Genomic DNA, 19,472 nt, shown 5'->3' on the forward strand with positions numbered 1-19,472 from the left:
ATTTCACAAGTGAAAAAATTATTTATATATTCTATCAGAAATGTATTAAAATATCTCCTCTACAAAAACTCTTTATTCTCAATGAATAAATTAGCAGTTCTTTTAGAACTTGATATAATTCTTCTAAAACAAGAGCCAGTTTTCTTCCCTCCTGGCTAGTCAAGACAGTCTTTTTAATTAGCAAAGAAATGGGAGGTGGGAGGGGAGGTGTTGGATGGGAACCACACACAACACATGAATAAAGAAATTTAGTCCCTTATTTCCCTTATTTTGCTAGTTCATATTCCACAGAATGTTTCGTACATTCTGCAGTAAACAGAAGGGCAATATCAAATGAAATTTTGTTCCTGTGCATTCATTCCATGTACAATTTAAAAATATATTCCACAAGATTGCTTTGGAAAAAAAACAGGTATCTAATATACTTTCCATAAGCTTTACAGTGTGGAGTTTGGGGATGAATATCAAATGCTGTAATTGCGTGTCAATTTTACAAAGCTGTTATCCTTAGGGATTGTCCCTCTTAGGGAATATTTTTGTCTTTTGTCAGTATTCTCACTCCAACCTGACTGATAGTCAGAATCACCTGAAGAGCTTTTTAATTTCAGATTCCTGGGTTTCAATCCTCCTTCTTCATGTACTGTAACTCCCTTTTCTCTCCCAACCACCAATCTCCTTGCCATTAGTATACCAACAATAAGAAAATTTCTCATCAAAAATTGTATTCACTAACCTGTTCCGATTCATAGATCACAGCTTGTTTACTCTGAAGCTCGGCCAAAGACATATCTATTCTCCTAAAATAATAAAGGCATAGTACAATTAAATAATTATGTTATACACTGATACCTTGGTTCTACTATTACAGAATAGAATTTGAAATAAAGCCAGTATGTTTTAGAGAAAGCAAAAGAAACTTGCTACCAGATAGTTTTTCACCTATATGCAGTCTCCCAGGATATTAATATCCTATGAATCATATTACAGGGAAGCTTTAGTGGTTCTCAAATCAGTAGTCTGTGTAATCTCAACCTTTGCTCTGGTGATATACCGCATTCTCACATGTATTCAAATCAGCTCACAAGACAGGGTACACCACCTGCTCCAACAAGTGCCAGCAGAAGACACATGGTTTCATCTGGCTGCCCTCAGAACACCTATTTGTGATCACATGAAGCAACCTATGATTTCAATGGCTTAACAACTGTCTTTCATTCTTCTACTGAGGACCTCAGGCAGCAATTACTATTGACAGCAGAAGTGAAGTTAGGTATGTAAGTATTTTCAAAGTCCTACACATTTAAACAATGCTAGTCAATGTTTTCAGTGCATCCTATTCATTCCATCAAAGTGCAGTGGCCAGATAATGCTTGGATTATCCTATTATTTTTGTGAAGGAAATGGAATCCTAGAGTCTACAGCAAGCCCAGGTGAGCAGGTTCAGAAAGCAGCACCTTCCCAGATCTTTTCTGAGGTTTATCCCCATTAGTTAAATGGGTATAATATGGTAATCAATCATTACCTGTGTATTTCTGGATCTGAATTCAGTGTAATTTCATTTACATCTGCCTTGTGTGTATCCTGCATTGTTGAGAAACGCTCATGTAAAGTAATACCAGGTGATGGAAAATAATTTGCTGAAAAGGGAAACAAACAGTTTTATCTCAATGTTAAGCTGATTTCACTTAAAAGATTACATATAAGCACAGAAAGAAGGGATTATTTTTTAAAATTCAACCTGTTTTCTCTTAAGAATATGTGCGACCCAAATTTATTTCGAGACTAATTTGTAGCTCTCACGTGCCTTCCCAAGCCCAAACAAGAGTAAAAATGCCTGATTTATTAATCAAAGAATTTTCTTTCTATCTGACATGCCTGCTTACTTGTCCAGGGGAAAAGACAATGGCTCTTTCAAAGCAAGGACCTTTCTTCTCCAAGGTAAGACTTACTATATCTGGAAAGTAAAAATGGCACAGAGCTTCACAGTTGAATGAAAATAAAAAGTAACTTCAAAAACAAGCCTGAAACATCAAAACAATTTCAAACAAATACTAACTGTTATGTCTGCATATCACAGAAGGCCTTCTAATGCCACTTTACTTTAATTCACATTAAAGTGCATGAAAACATTTAGAAATCAGCTACGCTACACACTTTTAATAGGATACAGAGAAAGAGAATACACTTGGCCCATCAGAATGCTACTTAAGCAATCCTCTTCCCTAATTTACTGTTCCTGTTCTGGGACAATCTCCTGGATTTTTCTGCAAATCAGCTCCATTTCTGCCAAGAATCACATTTCCTTTGGGTGAGAGGGACTGGAGCTGAGAGGATGAACTGTTTCAGACAAACTATGTGCTTTAAAGTAAATACACGCCTCAGTTTGAGGGACGCAGAGAAAAAAAAACCTCATTTTCAAAATATATTTTATGAAGGTAAGAAAGATTAATGCAATTGTCTAGTAGAAGTACAAAATAAAAAATTTTAAATTCTTGAAGGCCTCCAGCTTGTAATACCTACAATTGCCTTATTTGTGTAGCATCACTGGGGAAAGTTGTTCTATATCACTGAATTTTCCAATTAATGGAAACTCGCCAGGAGCAAAAACAAAACAATTTAATGCAAACCATTAAAAGTATTTATTTATTACGCAACTCCCAGACATAAAGAATGCCAAAGCAAACTAGAAGTTTCATTGATCACTCAGCATCATCCTTAAGATACAAAGTCCTAGGAATGCCCTCAGGGGGGTTTAAGAATCATAAAATGACCTAGGCTTCCTGATTTCTTGAGTTTCCTATCTGTTTTTGTTGCTTTTTCCTCCCTGTTAGGTTCCCAGTTATTGTTTCTTACTGCTCTCAGTATGCCTTGTCTTTTGCAGCAGCCAGCCTCTCCCTTTCTAACTTGCAATTTCCAATCTACTAACACTTGAAGCACAAGGTTATTGGAACTACATATAAAGAACTAGGCTCAAATGAATGCCTGATACTCTCTTCAAAAGATTTCCTAATTCACAGTCTAGCTTACAATGAAGTATTAATTACTATTAAACTATACTGCAGGTGTTTACCTGTATCTCGTGAAACGTTACTACATTACTTTTGTGTTATCCCTAATGTATGTGCAAAATATACCAACCTTTAACTTGATGGATTATTGTTATGATTTCCTGAGCAAATTCTCCTGTAGGTTTGTTTTCAGTATTCTGAGTTGAGTCAAGATGTTCAAACACTGGATGAAAGTTCTCACTTTTCCTGCCAACAGCAACCAAATCATGTGACATCTGTCTCTCTGTGGAATAGCTAGAAGCAACCCTAGAATAATTCGCAAATGTTTAACTAAATTTGAAACTATTTTGTGGAGAAAAGAATTTATCAAAAATTAAGATAGCTACAAAACTAAAAAGATGTATATCTTTTCTTATAATTAAGGCACTAAATTCCATGCCATAAAACATGTACAATAACAAGTAGGAGAAATTAACTACAGATACATGGCTCTGAGTTCTTTCAAATCAGAGGTCATTAAATATTTGCCACTTTAATAATAAAATCCTTCAAATTCTAAGTGAAACAATTTTTACTTCAAAAACACAAGGTATTAAGGACACTTACTATGCAAAATGTAATTGATTAGATTATTTTCTACTTCCAAATGGCCAAAATATTGTTAGTCCAGCAAAATTATTTTATCTTGAAATACTACCACACTTTAAAAAGCCGATATCAAACATAAGAACCTCTCTAACTTAATAAAAATCCTTATATCTTTATATCAGTAATAAGAAGCTTAGAATTGTATTTTGAAATAAAATTCTGTTAAGAGGTTAACTTAATTACAAAGTCTCACTAAATTCTCAGAAAATAGTCTTAGCTGTTAGGCAAAGTTATGGTCATTAACACCAGTTACAGTGTTCACCCTCAATGTACCCATAAAGAAATACTACCATTTATTATATAACCCCGGCTATCTTACCACTTTAATGCCTTCTGAATCTTATAACTTTTGTTAAGAGCTCTCCTGACGTCTAAGTACTTTTACAAACTAATGGTTATGATACAGAGCTAACTATTATTGAGGGCTTATCACGTGCCAAACATGGGGGCTTAGAGCTTACCAACATTATCTCATTTCATCTTTACAATAGCCCTATGGGGAAGGTGCCACGACCCTGAGACAATGGACGTCTTGGTTGCTTTGTCTCACATCCTAGAGATTGAGCATTCAAATGAACACGTCTTCCAACTGTTGTAATGAAAAACTATACCTTATTCCAAGAATGCTGTGCTTGCTTAAAACTACTCAGAAATTCTTTGTCTGGAGGTACTTTATGCATCAATGAAGAAATTTTCTCATTATTTTATAATTATATCTCATTTTGGACCCAAAATGTCACTAATCAGCTTGTACCTATCTTATTTCCCTGTACTTAACTCTAAATTGCTTTTGGCTCTTCTCAAAAATCAAGTTCATTGTCCAAAGAACTGACATTTGCAACTGCTGAGGTTCTTAATGGCTACATTACAGGCTCAGAAGATAAATCCGAAAGACAGCCCTAAAGTATGTTTTAAATAACAGAGCACCACTGGAATAGCTCATCATATAGCAGAAAGCAGACCGACAGATGTGTCTGGGGGTACGAGTGCATGCATGCACATATGTATTTATTTATTTAAGTCCTGTAACAGCCATATATCTAAACTGCTGCAGGGTTATAAGGGGCTTACAGATATTCTTTAACTAAAAATTGTAGCTCCTCTAATAAAAATGGTTTTGAGTGTCTATTTATAACTTATCAGAGGAAATGCTTCTATCTGACTTTCCGTGCTCCCTGCTCTCAGACCAGCATTGCCAGGGACAACTCCGTGCCAAGGCAGAAACACAGAAATGGAACCATGCAGCAGGTTGACCGCACTGCTGTGGTTTCGTTGATTCATTAGAAGGACTTTCATTAGAAAGAAGGCGCATTTCCCTTCTTTCCTCCTAATTTGCTCCAAGCTTCCCACTGTGTATGTGATAACTAGGTAAGAGACATTTGCTGGCAAATGTTAGAACACCCCGTAACGACCTCCACTAACAAAGAATTACAAATGCTCTCTGTTTAAGGGGGTTTAAAGTTACAAAATTCCTGTGCCATACCAAAAAAAAAAATAGCCTTTAAAAACATTTTATAGGAAGAAACTAGTATATTTAAATAGAACTATACAAATGGTCCATACACCAGAGGAAATCAGTTGATAAGGTTTTTTTCTGGCAGCCTCAGTTTATCCCAAAAGGAAATAAGCTAATAAAGATGTTCAGTTTTCCAATGGGTAATTATTAACATTTACTTAAAATTTCTTACAAATTACTGCTGAAACTCTTGTCCCCACTCCATGCTCAATCCTCAATCCGCAGGAGTTATATACTTTTAACTATGAAGCTATTATATATTTAATTCCTGAAATCTTAGTGTTTAAACTTGTTATCCATTAAAATTTATCCTAGAGTTCCTCTACTACAAGATATTTAAGAAAAAATTAAAATTATCATTTTCTAGAAAATATACATTAACACAGTAAAACCTCTAAATTTTAGTCTTTTAAAAATAATTATGATACTTTGGTACAAGAAAAACCCTCTTTAGATATGAGAATGCAAAATGTTCTAAATATTTATATTTGTAAATGTAATCATCTTTTGGTTCACATTTTACTTTTTACTATTTCCTATGGTATGGATTGATTAACAAGTTAATAATTTCAGGAAATATCCGCAAAGCAAGTAGTTAAGCTAAAAAGATCAAATGTTCTCATTTGAGATGCATTTTAGACAATTTAAAAAATTAAAATACAGCCAAAAATCTCTATTCTAATACTATTTCTGGTACTAGTTTCATTAAATCTTCCAAGATCCTTTGTTCCCTCGACTGCACTTTCCCTGTTTATTTTTCTGTTTAAGGATATTTCCACTGATGTTCTCTGAGCGTTGTGGGTAATAACCAAGAAAACATAAAAAGCTACATTAAACCTTAATTTCCTGTTGTACACACTTAGGACTCATCAAAGAAACGAACTGCATGGCAAAACGGCAACAAAAAACCCAACAGCAGCCAAAACCAACAGATTCCCCTGCCCTCTGGAAGCTTCTCATATATATCAAAATCCATATGACACATATAAAGTTTTCCTTTCTGTCTTCTTCCAACTAATAACTAACACTTCATACAGCATCCTACAGTTCATATAAAGCACTTTCCCAATTACAGTCACATGCAGCATAATGACGTTTCCATTAATGACCACTTAAATGATGGTGGTACTGTATTTCTAGTGTACCTTTTCTAGGTTTAGATATGTTTAGATATACGAATAGTTACTGATGTGTTACAGTTGCCTACAGTATTCAGTACAGTAACATGCTGTGCAGGTTTGTAGCCTAGAAGCAATAGGCTCTACCATATAGCCTAGGTGTGTAGTAGGTTACATCATCTAGGTTTGTGTAAATACACTCTATGATCTTCAGAAAGTGGCAAAACCGCCTAACAAGACATTTCTCAGAACGTATCCCCATCGTTGAGCAATGCATGACTGTATATAATTTGCTCCTGTCTTCCTAAGAACAAATTTAGAAATTGTGGAGTTGAGGGAAAAGGTTCAGGGAGATTACTCCTCCCCTCATTCCGCATCTCAATACTTTTTGCACAAAAGTCCTCTAGTGGGCCTCCCCAGCCCCAACATGCATTCAGTCTACCTCATAGACGACAACCCTCTGGCAGCCAGAACTGGGCTGCCGGGCCTCTCCTATCAGCTGATAATGTCAAATCCGGCTGGCAGTTGCAGCATTCTTACCTTTCAGTCTCCTTTCCCTCTATTCCTTTTCACTGCTCAAAACCACACAGGTCAAAGTTCCTGTGTATGTTTTACTGCCATTGTTAACCTGTAAATATAAAATTTCTTTTGCCTCATCTCCATGTGTCTGAAATACACCAGCCTTTGAAGCCTAGCTCACATGTCAACTACATGATGCCTCTCTTCAATTTCCCAGCTTGGTACCACCCATCTTCTGCTGAGTCACACATGCACTCCAATAAACCAAAGGAGAAACCTAATCGTATGCAGCTCTCTAGTCCCAGGGCACCCTAACAGACTGTCTCACACAGGGTAGGTCCTCAAAAAATACCCACTGAATGAATAAATAATGAATCAAAAATGACTTGGTCAATTTGAAATGAGTGTTTCAGCTAAAGAGATGATAAGGTCAAGTGCAGTGGCTCACGCCTGTAATCCCAGCTACTCGAGAGGCTACAGTTTCGGAGGCCAAGGCAGGAGGATTGCTTGAGCTCAGGAGTTCAAGACCAGCCTGGGTAACATAGCAAGACCTCATCTCGACTAAAAATTTAAAAAAAAAAAATTAGCCAGGCATGTTGATGTGTGCCTATAGTCCCAGCTACTCGAGAGGCTGAGGTGGGAGGATTGCTAGGGCCTAGGACATCAAGGCTGTAGTGAGCCGTGATCACAGCACTGCACTCCAGCTTGGGTGACAGAGCAAGACTGAGTGAGTGAGAGAGAGTGAGAGAGAGAGAGAGAGAGAGAGAGAGAGAGAGGACTTCAACATTTTATTTTTATTTTATTTTTGAGACAGGGTCTGGCTCTGTCACCCAGGCTGGAGGGCAGTGGCACAATCTCGGCTCACTGCAACCTCTGCCTCCTCAAGCCAACCTCCCACTTGGGCCTCCTGATTAGTTGGGACTATAAGTGTGCACCACTACACTTGGCTAATTTTTGTATTTTTTGTAGAGACGGAGTTTTACTATGTTGCCCAGGCTAGTCTCAAACTCCTGAGCTCAAGGGATCTGCCTGCCTCGGCCTCCCAAAGTGCTGGGATTACAGGCATGGGCCACCATGCCCAGCCAGACTTCAACATTTTAATTGAGGCCAATTTAATTTTGTTTTTTTAACTTTCTTGGCTTTTTTAATTTTTATCTTTTGCTTAACTTAGACCAATTTAAATTTAATATTTTTAATATAAAATCTCAAATATAAAGTTCAGAGATGAACATGATGATCCTCCATGTGTCTGTCGACTCAGCTTCAATGGTCACCAACACATGGCCAATCCAAGCAGACTCACAGAGCCAGGAGGAGCTGCAGGCTAATTTAGGCCCAAAAGGTTATAGCCAAGTGACCTGCCCAATGTCACAAAGCTGATCAGTGGTCCACAGGAAGACAAAAACCTATGCACTCTAACTGCCAACAGAATCCCTATACAAGGCCTCCTAAGAGACACCAAGAGAAGCTAGGGTCAAAAATAGGAACAAAAGGGAACGTTCTCTCAATTAATTTTTGATTTTAAAATGCGCATGAGAAATTAAAGTAGGGGAGAACTTTAGTTTTTTATGCTACGTAACAGCAAGGTGGCAGGTCTGGGTATAAAATATATCCCCACCTGCAGCTTATTTTACCTCCAGTGGAACAGTGTCCATCATAGGTAAACTTATGTGAGTAGGTTCCCTTCCTTCAATCTCAGTTATGACTTTTCACATTGTTCCCTGCCCGCATGACACCCGTTTCCTCAGTGTCAGGGTTCCAATGTCCTCTGGGGCCCATCACCCACCTCCTCCCCTTTCAAAGCGGGAAAAGAGCTGATAGGGGTAGAGAGGCTCTGTGTCTCTTCAGTGGGAAATAAAGGATTAGACGCAAATGTGGCCAATGTACTTAGTCCACCATCAACTCTGATAGCCATAAATGCTGATGGACAACCTTCCCCATGTCCCAGGTGTCTCGTATCAGCTTCCCAGGCGATCAAAGAAGCCTCTGATCCATCAGCAGCAGTTTATTCTGCTCCAGATATTAGTACCACCTCCTCCCTCCTCCCTCTCCCTCCTCCTCTTCCTTCCTGGCCTAGCCAAGGGTCAATCCCTCACCCACTCAGCCCAACATTAAACTAACACCTGCATTTGTCTGCCCCAAAACTTTCAGATGCATATATACAACAGTTAATGTTTTGCATATGTAACAACCTTAGTAGAAATTTTCATACTGATTCCCTAACTTACATTCTGAAACATATAATTATGACTCAGATGTAATTTCTGATAATGAAGTTTCTGACAGAGTGGATAATTAGAATACAGTCTTTCTTAACGGAAGTATTAACTATGCGGTGAACATTCAAGCAAGTGTTTACCTACTGCTGTTCTAGATACAAACTAGAATCTAAAAAACTCACAGAGTGATAACTTTTTGTTTTCAACCATACTGATAACTGGAATAACAAATATCAATTCTCAACCAAAGCTAAGTAAACAAATGCACAAAACTAGCCATTTTAGCATTTCCAAAAAAAAGCAGATGAACTCTCTAGATGTTAACCAATAAATAAAGTTCTCTCTGCACTCTGATTATTTTACTCTTTTCTAGAAAAGAAAAATCTAATTTATATTAATAGATGAAAACATAATTCTACTGAGGGCATTATCTTTGTTTTATGGATCAGTCCACATACAATTAAATCCAAACCACAAAATTCATCCATAACCCATTCACCAGGAAATAAAGATTCTGTTGACTATGACGCTTTATCATACTGAAAAGATGCATATATTTGCTCAGTTATTTATTTTTCAGGTCTTTGAACAGAGAGGATTTGCAGTGGAGGTTATTACACAAGCCATCCTGCAGGCCCTGGGCAGGTATTCAAATGGCCCTGGTATGCTGCCAGACCCCAGTGACAGATTATGAGATTTCACAAAATCATAGTTTATAAATTCAAAATAAAAGATGCAGCAGCCTCCATTTTAAGCTCATTTCTGTGACACATGATAAAGATCAAGCTTCCATTTCTCATATCAAATTATAAAATTAACTGGTTAGTATCTCTAATGAGGTCTATTAAAATAAAACTCTTCAAAACTGGTATTTCTAGCATTCTTTAAAAGTGTTACAATTTTTAAATTCTCTTTTCACTATAACACACTTCATTATTAAACATGGGGGTATCATTACTTTTATTTTTTTAGTTTTAATTTTTGAGACGGGTCTCGCTTTGTCACCCAGGCTGGAGTGCAGTGGCACAAACATGGCTCACTGCAGTCTCGATCTCCCGGGCTCAAGCCAATCCTCCCATCCCAGCCTCCCAAGAAGCTGGGACTACAGGCACATGTCACCACACCCAGCTAATTTTTGTATTTTTTTGTAGAAGTGGGGTTTCATCATGTTGCCTAGGCTGGTCTCGAACTGCTGAGCTCAAGCAATCAGCCTGCCCTAGCCTCCCAAAAATGCTGGGATTACAGGTGTGAGCCATTGCACCTGGCCACATCATTACTTTTATTAAAAAGTTAAAAATTTTTATGCATTTCATTGTATATAATTTTACCTCAAAAGAAAAAAGAGGAACTGTAAACAAAAATTTATAAGGTATCTAAATGGGAGTGTCCTGACATTTGCAACTTACTTTGAAAAATATCCAAAAAATAAGGTGGAACAATGGATGAATAGATACATTTGTAATTATGAAAGTAAACTGTTAATTGTAGACTTTAGGTGGTGAGTATATGGGCGTTCACTGTAGAATTCTTTCAGCTTTTCTGTATGTTTGAACATTTTCAAAATAGAACGTTGGATAGAAAAAAAGTTGGCCGGGCGCGGTGGCTCAAGCCTGTAATCCCAGCACTTTGGGAGGCCGAGGCGGGTGGATCACAAGGTCAGGAGATCGAGACTATCCTGGCTAACATGGTGAAACCCCGTCTCTACTAAAAATACAAAAAACTAGCCGGGCGCGGTAGCGGGCGCCTGTAGTCCCAGCTACTTGGGAGGCTGAGGCGGGAGAATGGCGTGAACCCGGGGGGCGGAGCTTGCAGTGAGCCGAGATCGCGCCACTGCACTCCAGCCTGGGAGACACAGTGAGACTCCGTCTCAAAAAAAAAAAAAAAAAAAGCTTAAGGCTGGGTACGGTGGCTCATGCCTGTAATCCCAGTGTTTTGGGAGGCCAAGGAGGGATGATTGCATGAGGCCATGAGATTGAGACCAGCCTGGGCAACGTAGCAAGATTTCTATCTCTACAAAATATTTTTTATTAGCTGGGTGTGGTGGTGCATGCCTGTAGTCCCAGCTACTCAGGAGGCTGATGCAGGAGAATCACTTGAGCCCAGGAGTTCAAGGTTGCAATGAGCCATGATCACACCACTGCACTCCAGCCTGGGTGACAGAGCATGACCCTGTCTTGAAAAGAAAAAAAGAAAGAAAGAAAAGTGTGTATGCTATATGTTATATATGTATATCTCATAGCCATCAGAATGTAATCCAATAATCCAAGCTCCCCTCCCTTTTTTTTTCTTTTTTTTTTTGAGACAGAGTCTCACTCTATTGCCCAGGCTGGGGTGCAATGGCACAATGATGGCTCACTGCAGCCTCAAACTCCTGAGCTCAAGCGATCCTCTGACCTCAGCTTCCCAAAGTGCTCCGATTACAGGCATGAGCTACTGTGCCCAGCCGTTAAGGTAACATTCTTAAACTTGGTACTTACAGAAGCTTTTGTGCTTTTAAGATGAAGAACTAGTAGGAGATATAATAGCACAAAATTATTTAAGACATATGTAAAAAGATACAAAATTATTAATATACCACAGCAGTCATGCATAAATATACATAGAAAAATAACTAGACTAAAATGCAAATAAAATTGTTGTAGAGTAGCAGAATTATGGATGATTCTCCCCCTTTATTTCTTGAACTTTCTGTAATATAATCATACTTATAAATGCTTTCTGAGCACATATATAAATGCACATACGTATATTTAAAAATATTTTCTACAAGTGCAATGAATGCAAAAGAACTATGAGGTGGGGTGTTGCCATGTCTAAATTTAAGAAAAGGAACAGAGGCCAGGTACAGTGGCTCAGGCTGGTAATGCCAGTGCTCTGGGAGGCCGAGGTGAGAGGATCGTTTGGGGCCAGGAGTTTGAGACCAGCCTGGGCAACATAGCAAGATTCCGTCTCTACAAAAAAAGAAAAAAATTAGCTGGGCATGGTGGCATGCACCTATAGTCCTAGATACTCAGGAGGCCAACACAGGAGAGGCAGGAGGATCATCTGAGCCCAGGAGTTTGAGGTTGCAGTGAGCTGTGATCGTGCCACTGCACTCCAGCCTGGGCAACACAGCAAGACCCTGTCTCAAAAGAAAAGGAGAGAAAAGAAAAAGGAACAAAAAATATTTTGTTTTACAAAAAAGGACTTGTGGGTTTATCTCCCCCAAACCCTTTGGATTTTGTTTTCTCTCATTTTTGGTTCAAAAACAAATGAGTCAAGCATGAATATAAACATACCAAATCAACATGGCCCACCCCTTTTCATTCACATACTCGTAGCGTATTAAGGTCATGAACAGTTTTAGCCGTTTAGTTTTAGGCCAACTGCAGTGCCTTATTATATACATTAAATGGAAGTAATATTTGTCGAGGAACAAAGCACGTGAGTCTGCTTTAAGAGAATGTAACCTATAACAACAATAGTCTATTTTTTTAAAGAATCATTAAGGGCCAAAGTAAATGTCTTATAAATAGGCATCTTCTCAGATTATGGTGTAATTTCCTCTACCTGGGAGAATCTAGTTGGTTGAGCCCCAGTCATTTTGAGATGGCAGCAAAAACCACATTAAGTCACCTGCCTCATTGAGTCATAAGGGAACACGTGGATTTGAGCCCAAGCCACTCTGACTTAGACAAGTCACTTCATCTCTCAGGGCCGCGCTTTCCTCCTGTATAAAACTAGGTCCTGCTAAGGTCCCTTTCAGCTCAAAAAATTCTCTGAATCTCAGGCAACAGAAAGCACAGGCTCTGAGAAACTGAGCAAGGACTAGGTTTTCTTGAACTCTACCCAGCTAATCCTTGGATAAGGAAAACCTGGCAGCATAAAAACAAGTGAATTTGTAAAGAGGAACAACTCCACAGAATGCCCCACATCCAAGAAGCATCTGGAGATAGGACGTGGAAACAAGGAGACACGAAATCGCTCCCATGTAACTAATCACAGGAAACAGCCTCACTACAGGGCTTTTTTTGGGGAAAATTCTTGGCAATCCCTCCCACTCGATGGACTCTAAACACACTATTAATTCCATTTTGGAAGCTGCAAATAAAGATTGTAGAAACATTATCAAATATCATAAAGAAAAAACAAAGATAATACCTGAATGTATTTACTGTTTTCTTCACATCTACTTTAACTGTAAGTGATTTCTTCCTAAGATTGATAGGCGAGGGTTTCACATCAGAAAGTTTTTGACTTTTATCAAGTTGGTTACTGGAAGAATTGCTCTCTTTTCTGCAATCCCCTTCTTTCTTTATTTTTTCCTTCCGTTTGTCATTACTAGACCTCAAATCAACATCATTTTTATTTGGATAAGTACAGGCAATGCTGTCTTTCTTAGATGGTTTAAAAGGTTCTTTGACTTGTCCATCTTGAGTCTCTCTCCCTCTTCCAGTATTAAAACAATCTAACTCTCTATTTACAGGGCCTTTTTGAAAACTGTATTTTCTATCTTCTTCCTTACAGTACTTCTGAGTTCTCCCATCAGAAAAGTCCTGGTCCCCATCCGAGAGCTTAGGACGTTTGTGACGATAGTCATAGGATACTTTGGTTGCTGAACTGGTCTCTGGGTGTTCCCTCTCAGCATGTCGATAAGTCTGGGGCCCAAGGTTCCACTGGTCTGTGTCCTCTTGGTAAGGTGGGAGGGAATGCTCGGGCTTCCACTTTGGATTCCTGGCAGGCTCTCTGCTTTCATACCTCTCCACGTCTTTAGGTCTTTTTGATGTGTGTCCATATTTTCTGAAATCACGATCCTCAGGATACCTGTGTTGACATAAAGCAGTTTACACTTGCAATAGAGAGAAGAAAGGGAGAATTTATATGTGTAGAATGTTGGGCAGCATGGCTTTAAATGCAGAATGCAGTGGCAAGCTAATCTATAATCCCTTAAGCCAATTCTAGAGGCATAAGGCAGTTAAAGAGGAAAATACCATCTTTTAAAAGTATTCTAGCCATCAACATGATTTACTGTAAAAAGAAATACTTCACTACTACCAGTACACCATAACTAAATTACAATGCTTTTTGTCTTTTTAGACAAAAGCTTTTCAAGGTGGTTATCTTCAACCATAAAGTAAACAGACCTTTTCACTTGAGGCATTATACCAAATTACCCAGGTTTAATGTTTTCCTATACCTCTTCTGAAATGAGCTCCTTGTCTCAAAGTCTTCAGAGCCTCTTCTAGTTGACTGGGAGTATTTTTCTTCTTGTATCCTCTGGTGCCTCAACTCATCTTCATGCCACTTTCCTTCAAATCTAAAAGAATCTGCTATTGACCTCTGAGGTGGTTTCCCTCCTTTTCCACTTCCTCTAACTCTGTGGTCATCAGGACTATACCCTCCTTGCACTTTCTGGGGATAAGAATTCCTCTCATGCTCTTTGTAGGGTATACCCTCTGAGTATTTGGGCATATACTGAGCTCTCCTGTTACTGTCCCCTCTTCCAGGCGAATATCCTCGGTGAGGCTTATACATATAAACATTTTCTAAAGAGTTTCTTATGTTAGGGGAAGGTGATCTATGTTCATAAGACTGGTAATATATATTTCCACGAGAGGGAATCCTTGGTTTACTCTGTCCACGTTTCTCACTGTCCATTCTCCAAGCGACGGGTCTTTTTGGATCCTTCCTATATTCACAGCCATAATGCCCGTGAGAATGTCTTTGCTTGTAGTGTTCAGCATTTCTAGGTACTGGCGATAAAGACCTATGTAAACAAACACAGAAAAGTGTAATCCATTTAAAGATAATCAACTAAGTGTGTCTTAATATGACCTACCGAAAACAGTTGCTTTTCCTAGGATCCTTCAGCTTCTTCCACTCAAACTAAATTCATCAATTTGCTACATCTGCATTCTAAATTGTACATTTGGGGGTCTGACTATAGTACTGCCCAATCAACAAGCATACTCTTTCCATCTGAACTAAGGTATTCCATGTGCTGATCCAAATGAGCTGAGCACACCTTTCCCATTGGAGGAGGGCCAGCTTAGGTACACAGCAGGATCCATTTTAGAAGACTGCTGACAGCAAAGTTCTGGCAAAAGAAGATGCAGTGACTTCAAAGGGCCAGTCAGCAAAAGCTTACATCCTGCTCAAAGGCCAGGTAAGAAACAAGCAGGAAGGCAAGACTCACACAAATCAATGTGTAGGAGGGCCTCCAGCAAACTGAACATCACCTCTGACAATAAATTAGAGTCTAAGATTTAATGATGCTACAATTCAAACTCAGAACCAAGCCAGGCCCAGAGCTTCTCCAGTTGATTGTCTACTTTCTCCACTAAGGCTGTATCAAGGAGCAAAACATATGTACTCAACCGGGGGAGAAGGGGGAACAAGAGGCTCTTAAGACTTGAATCTCATGCTTAATTCCTCCAGAAATACCTCTAACATAGGTAAGTTGCTTTTTGTTCCCAGATCTGTTCCTTTGCATATCGACGGAAAGATGTGCTGTTCGAACAGAGCTTGTAACTTTGGTGAAGTTATACTTTAAAGTAGCTATAATGCTCTCCAGGGACAGCACATCCTTTCTGGAACTACCTTCTCCATACCTCAGCATTGCCAACATTGAGGCTTCTGTATTCAGGGAAACCAATTTGGGTTGCCTAGACGTAAAGAGAGGTGTGCCACTATCTGGGACACAATACAGTTCCATTTTGTACCTGGGGACCTTTCCCCCCATCTGACCTGCCCAATTTCTCCATCTCCTCCCTGAGGATTTAATGTCTTCTAATCAATGAGGAAGCGATCCTTGCAGCTTCTGTTATGGCTCTCTCTTAGAAGCGGCCATGGAGTTGGTGCAACCATGAGTGAATCCCTTTCCTTTCGATGATAAGTCTGTGCCCTCCCTACAATAAAGGAGGTAGATCTACCTTCCTCATGTATATACTGAACTTGGCAATATTGCCCTCTGGAGTCACCAAGCTAGACATACCGGCAAGTGTTATTTAGCTAAAGCAGAAACTCTGCCATCCAGCTGGCTATACCTCATCACAGGAGGAAGCAACTGGAGCCTCTGAGGACTTCTGGAAGATTTCATCTCTTTCATAGCCAAGGAGAAAAGATGGCAGCCAGAGTCAAAGGTCTTCCAGTCTGGATGGAATTCCCAATAACTTACTTTTAATCCTTACTTCACATTCAATATTGGTTTGATATGATATTTTATATGTTTTATTGCATAGTGTCCCTTTCTTCTGAAGAAGGTTGCTGGAATAGTTGCTATTGCTTTTGGTTTTCCTAAAGGAACAAAAAAGACTCAAGGAGTCTATTGGGAGACAATTCTCCACAGTCTCTTGAGTTCTGCACACCTTGTGAGCGCCTTTTGAGCAGAGGCACTAGCAGCCTTTGTTCTAAGGCAGTGTTGCAAGATAGAGATAGGGTCTCCCTCAGGGAAAAGGGTTGATGTGTTTGCTGTCCATTATTTGCAGCCCCTGATAAGGGACTCATGTTCCTCAGTTGTACTGTAACCGCACCGCCTGTATGGAAAGCTCGCTGCCTCATAGCATGCACCCAGTCAGTGGCTCTGCGGTGCCAGCCCTCATGGGACCCAGAGGGTGAGGGGAATGACAGGAACATGAAGCTCAAGCTGCTTGCTGTACTCTGAGTAATAAAGGCCTTTATCTCTGACCCAAGAGTGCCCTGTGGCAGGCTAATAATGTGTTAGTTCGCAAGTAGGGTAAAATATCAGATCCTTTATAGTTCTTAACAAAGAAACCTGAGATGGAACCTGGAAATCAGGCACTGAGCTTGGCAGGGTCTCTTGTGCCCCTCACCAGCGGCTTTTGTCTTATCAAGAAAAGACTTCTGTGGGCCAGGAGCGGTGGCTCACACCTGTAATCCCAGCACTTTGGGAGGCCGAAGCAGGTGGATCACTAGGACAGGAGATTGAGACCATCCTGGCTAACACAGTGAAACCCCGTCTCTACTAAAAATACAAAAAATTAGCTGGGTGCAGTGGCAGGTGCCTGTAGTTCCAGCTACTCAGGAGGCTGAGGCAGGAGAATGGTGTGAACCTCGGAGGCGGAGCTTGCAGTGAGCCGAGATCACGCCACTGCACTCCAGCCTGGGTGACTGAGCGAGACTCCATCTCAAAAAAAAAAAAAAAAAAGACCTCTGTGATACCCTTTTAAAATCATTCACTTCTTTACATTCCCTTTTCTTTCTCAAATTCCTTGCCATTACAAGTTGCTCCTGTGAATTACAAAATGAAAACTGTTGACAAAATGATTGATTAGTTACTGCATAACCGAAACGCATAAGCAAAATGGGCAAGTTATCGTAACATGAAAAATCTTGGTCTGTCTTTTTTGTGTGAAATGATGGTCCTTTTTAAGTCTCAGAAAATACTAGTCACATTTACAGCTCGGTGCCTTTGCTCCTGCTCTCCCCCTTAACTAGAATACTTCTCTTCACTCTTTCTGCCTTTAGAAGTTCTACACATCCTGAAATGCCCAGATAAAATTGTTTTCATCTCTTCTTTGAAGACTTTCTTAGTACCCCCATTTCCCTCCACAAAAACACAATTATTTCCTCCCTGAAAATCCAGAATCCTTTGTCCCAATAAGTAGCACAGCACTTTCCCCACTGTATCATAATTGGCCATGGTGTCAATCTCAAAGCCCAACCACGTGCTTGCTGAAGCCACAGAAGATGGCATATTTGCTTTTGTAGACCAAGAACCTGCCTGTAGCAGGTGTACAATAAAGACTGGTTAAATTGCTCCAATCTAATGATACATACTTTTGATACTACCAAGCTGGAAAGAGGAGAAATGGACTATAATCAAACTATTCAAAAGGAAACTCCCAATTTTCTACCTCGAAATTTCTTTAAACATATTAATTATGAAAAAATAAAATGAAATCCATACTGAGGAGTTCTAAACTACTCACTAATTCAAAAAATGTAATACTCTCAAAGATGTTTCTCACTCTCTCCTGCTGTGGCCACTGCTTTGCTTTTCATTATGGATTAACTCTAGCTACCTTCTATGATTAAACAAAGCTGTCAGCTACTAGAATGTAGAAATACAACCTCTACTATGATAAAGTACCTACTGTGAATAACCAGGTCTCATGAGCTTATTAAGTGTTTACTAGTACTGGTGAAATTGAAAGTCACAGCACATCCCAAATCCAAGCTTACTCTGCTAAGAACTGCTCACCTGTGTTTCCACCTGGGGGATCTAGATCGTGACCGTGCCATCCTTTGACACGTGAGCCACTATCCACTTTTTACACTGCAAAGAAACACAGGATTAGCAAGTTTGTAGAAAGAGCCTACAATTTGATCTAAAACACAGCGAATGCTGCCAATTTACTTAAACCCTTTGTGCCTCAGTTTCCTCATCTATAACATGGAAATAATAATAGCACCCCTTCTTACTGGAATGTTGTCAGGATAAAATGAATTAAATCAGGGATCAGTAAACCTTGTCTGCAAAGTGCTGAATAGTAACTGTTTCAGGCTTTGCAGGCCATATAAGGTCTCTGTCACATCTGTTTCTTCTTTTTTTTAAAGCAACTCTTTAAAAATGTAAAAATGTGACTAGACAACATTGAGATGTGCCGTAAGTATAAAATCCACATCAAATTTCAAAGAGTTCATATAAAAAATGTAAAATGTTTTATTAATGTATTTCTAATATTAACTACATGTTGAAATATTTTAAATATACTAGGTTAAAGGCACTATATTGGTCAAAATTAATTAAAAAAATAAAAGTACAAAAACTATTTAGCTCAAGTGGGTCATACAAAAATAGGCCCGGCAAGCCAAATGCACTGTAGTTTAATGACCCCTAAATTAAATCATAAAAAGAGCTTATTGGTATCTGGCACACAGCAACTGCTAAATAAGTATTCCAAAAAGAGGAAAAATTACCCAGCATTCCTCTATCTGAATACAAGCACTACTACTTTCCTGTCTTTCACCATGTACAGAAACACTTCATATAATCACAGTTAAAATGTTTAGGAATACATGGTGGTATACACTGCTTTTTAAATTGTTGGATTCTAAGAATTACAATTTCTTTTTTTAATTTTTTTTTTTTTTTTTTTTTTTGAGACAGGGTTTTGCTCTTTCACCCAGGCTAGAGTGCAGTGGTGCAATCACAGTTCACTGCAGCCTCGACTTCCCAGGCTCCAGCGATGCTTGACCTCCCAAGTAGCTGGGACAACAAGTATGCACAACCACACCTGGCTAATTTTTGTATTTTTGGTAGACACAGGGTTTTGCCATGTTGCCCAGCTTGGTCTGGATCTCCTGAGCTCAAGCAATCCTCTGACCTTGGCCTCCCAAAGTGCTGGGATTATAGGCGTGAGCTACCACAGCCGGTCAGAATTACAATTTCGAATATTCAACTGCTGCCTAACTTTCCACCAGACAAATATACCCAAAATGT

General features: G+C 39.2%; 1 protein-coding gene across 1 annotated transcript in view; it reads right to left on the reverse strand.

Annotated features, from left to right (window-relative positions):
- Positions 1-18,300, reverse strand: part of BCLAF3 (BCLAF1 and THRAP3 family member 3) — a 51,957-nt gene extending 33,657 nt beyond the window's left edge. Inside the window, exons 1-6 of the mRNA XM_025372563.1 lie at positions 18,231-18,300; positions 14,205-14,774; positions 13,169-13,831; positions 3,139-3,314; positions 1,523-1,637; positions 734-797 (exon numbers count right to left, since the gene is read on the reverse strand). Of these exons, the coding sequence (XP_025228348.1) occupies positions 734-797; positions 1,523-1,637; positions 3,139-3,314; positions 13,169-13,831; positions 14,205-14,774; positions 18,231-18,271 (1,629 nt within the window). The 5' untranslated portion in view covers positions 18,272-18,300. The remainder of the gene's footprint in view (positions 1-733; positions 798-1,522; positions 1,638-3,138; positions 3,315-13,168; positions 13,832-14,204; positions 14,775-18,230) is intronic.
- Between the last annotated feature and the right edge of the window lie 1,172 nt (positions 18,301-19,472).

Source organism: Theropithecus gelada, chromosome X (genome assembly GCF_003255815.1).
Source record: "Theropithecus gelada isolate Dixy chromosome X, Tgel_1.0, whole genome shotgun sequence".
Lineage (NCBI taxonomy): Eukaryota > Metazoa > Chordata > Mammalia > Primates > Cercopithecidae > Theropithecus > Theropithecus gelada.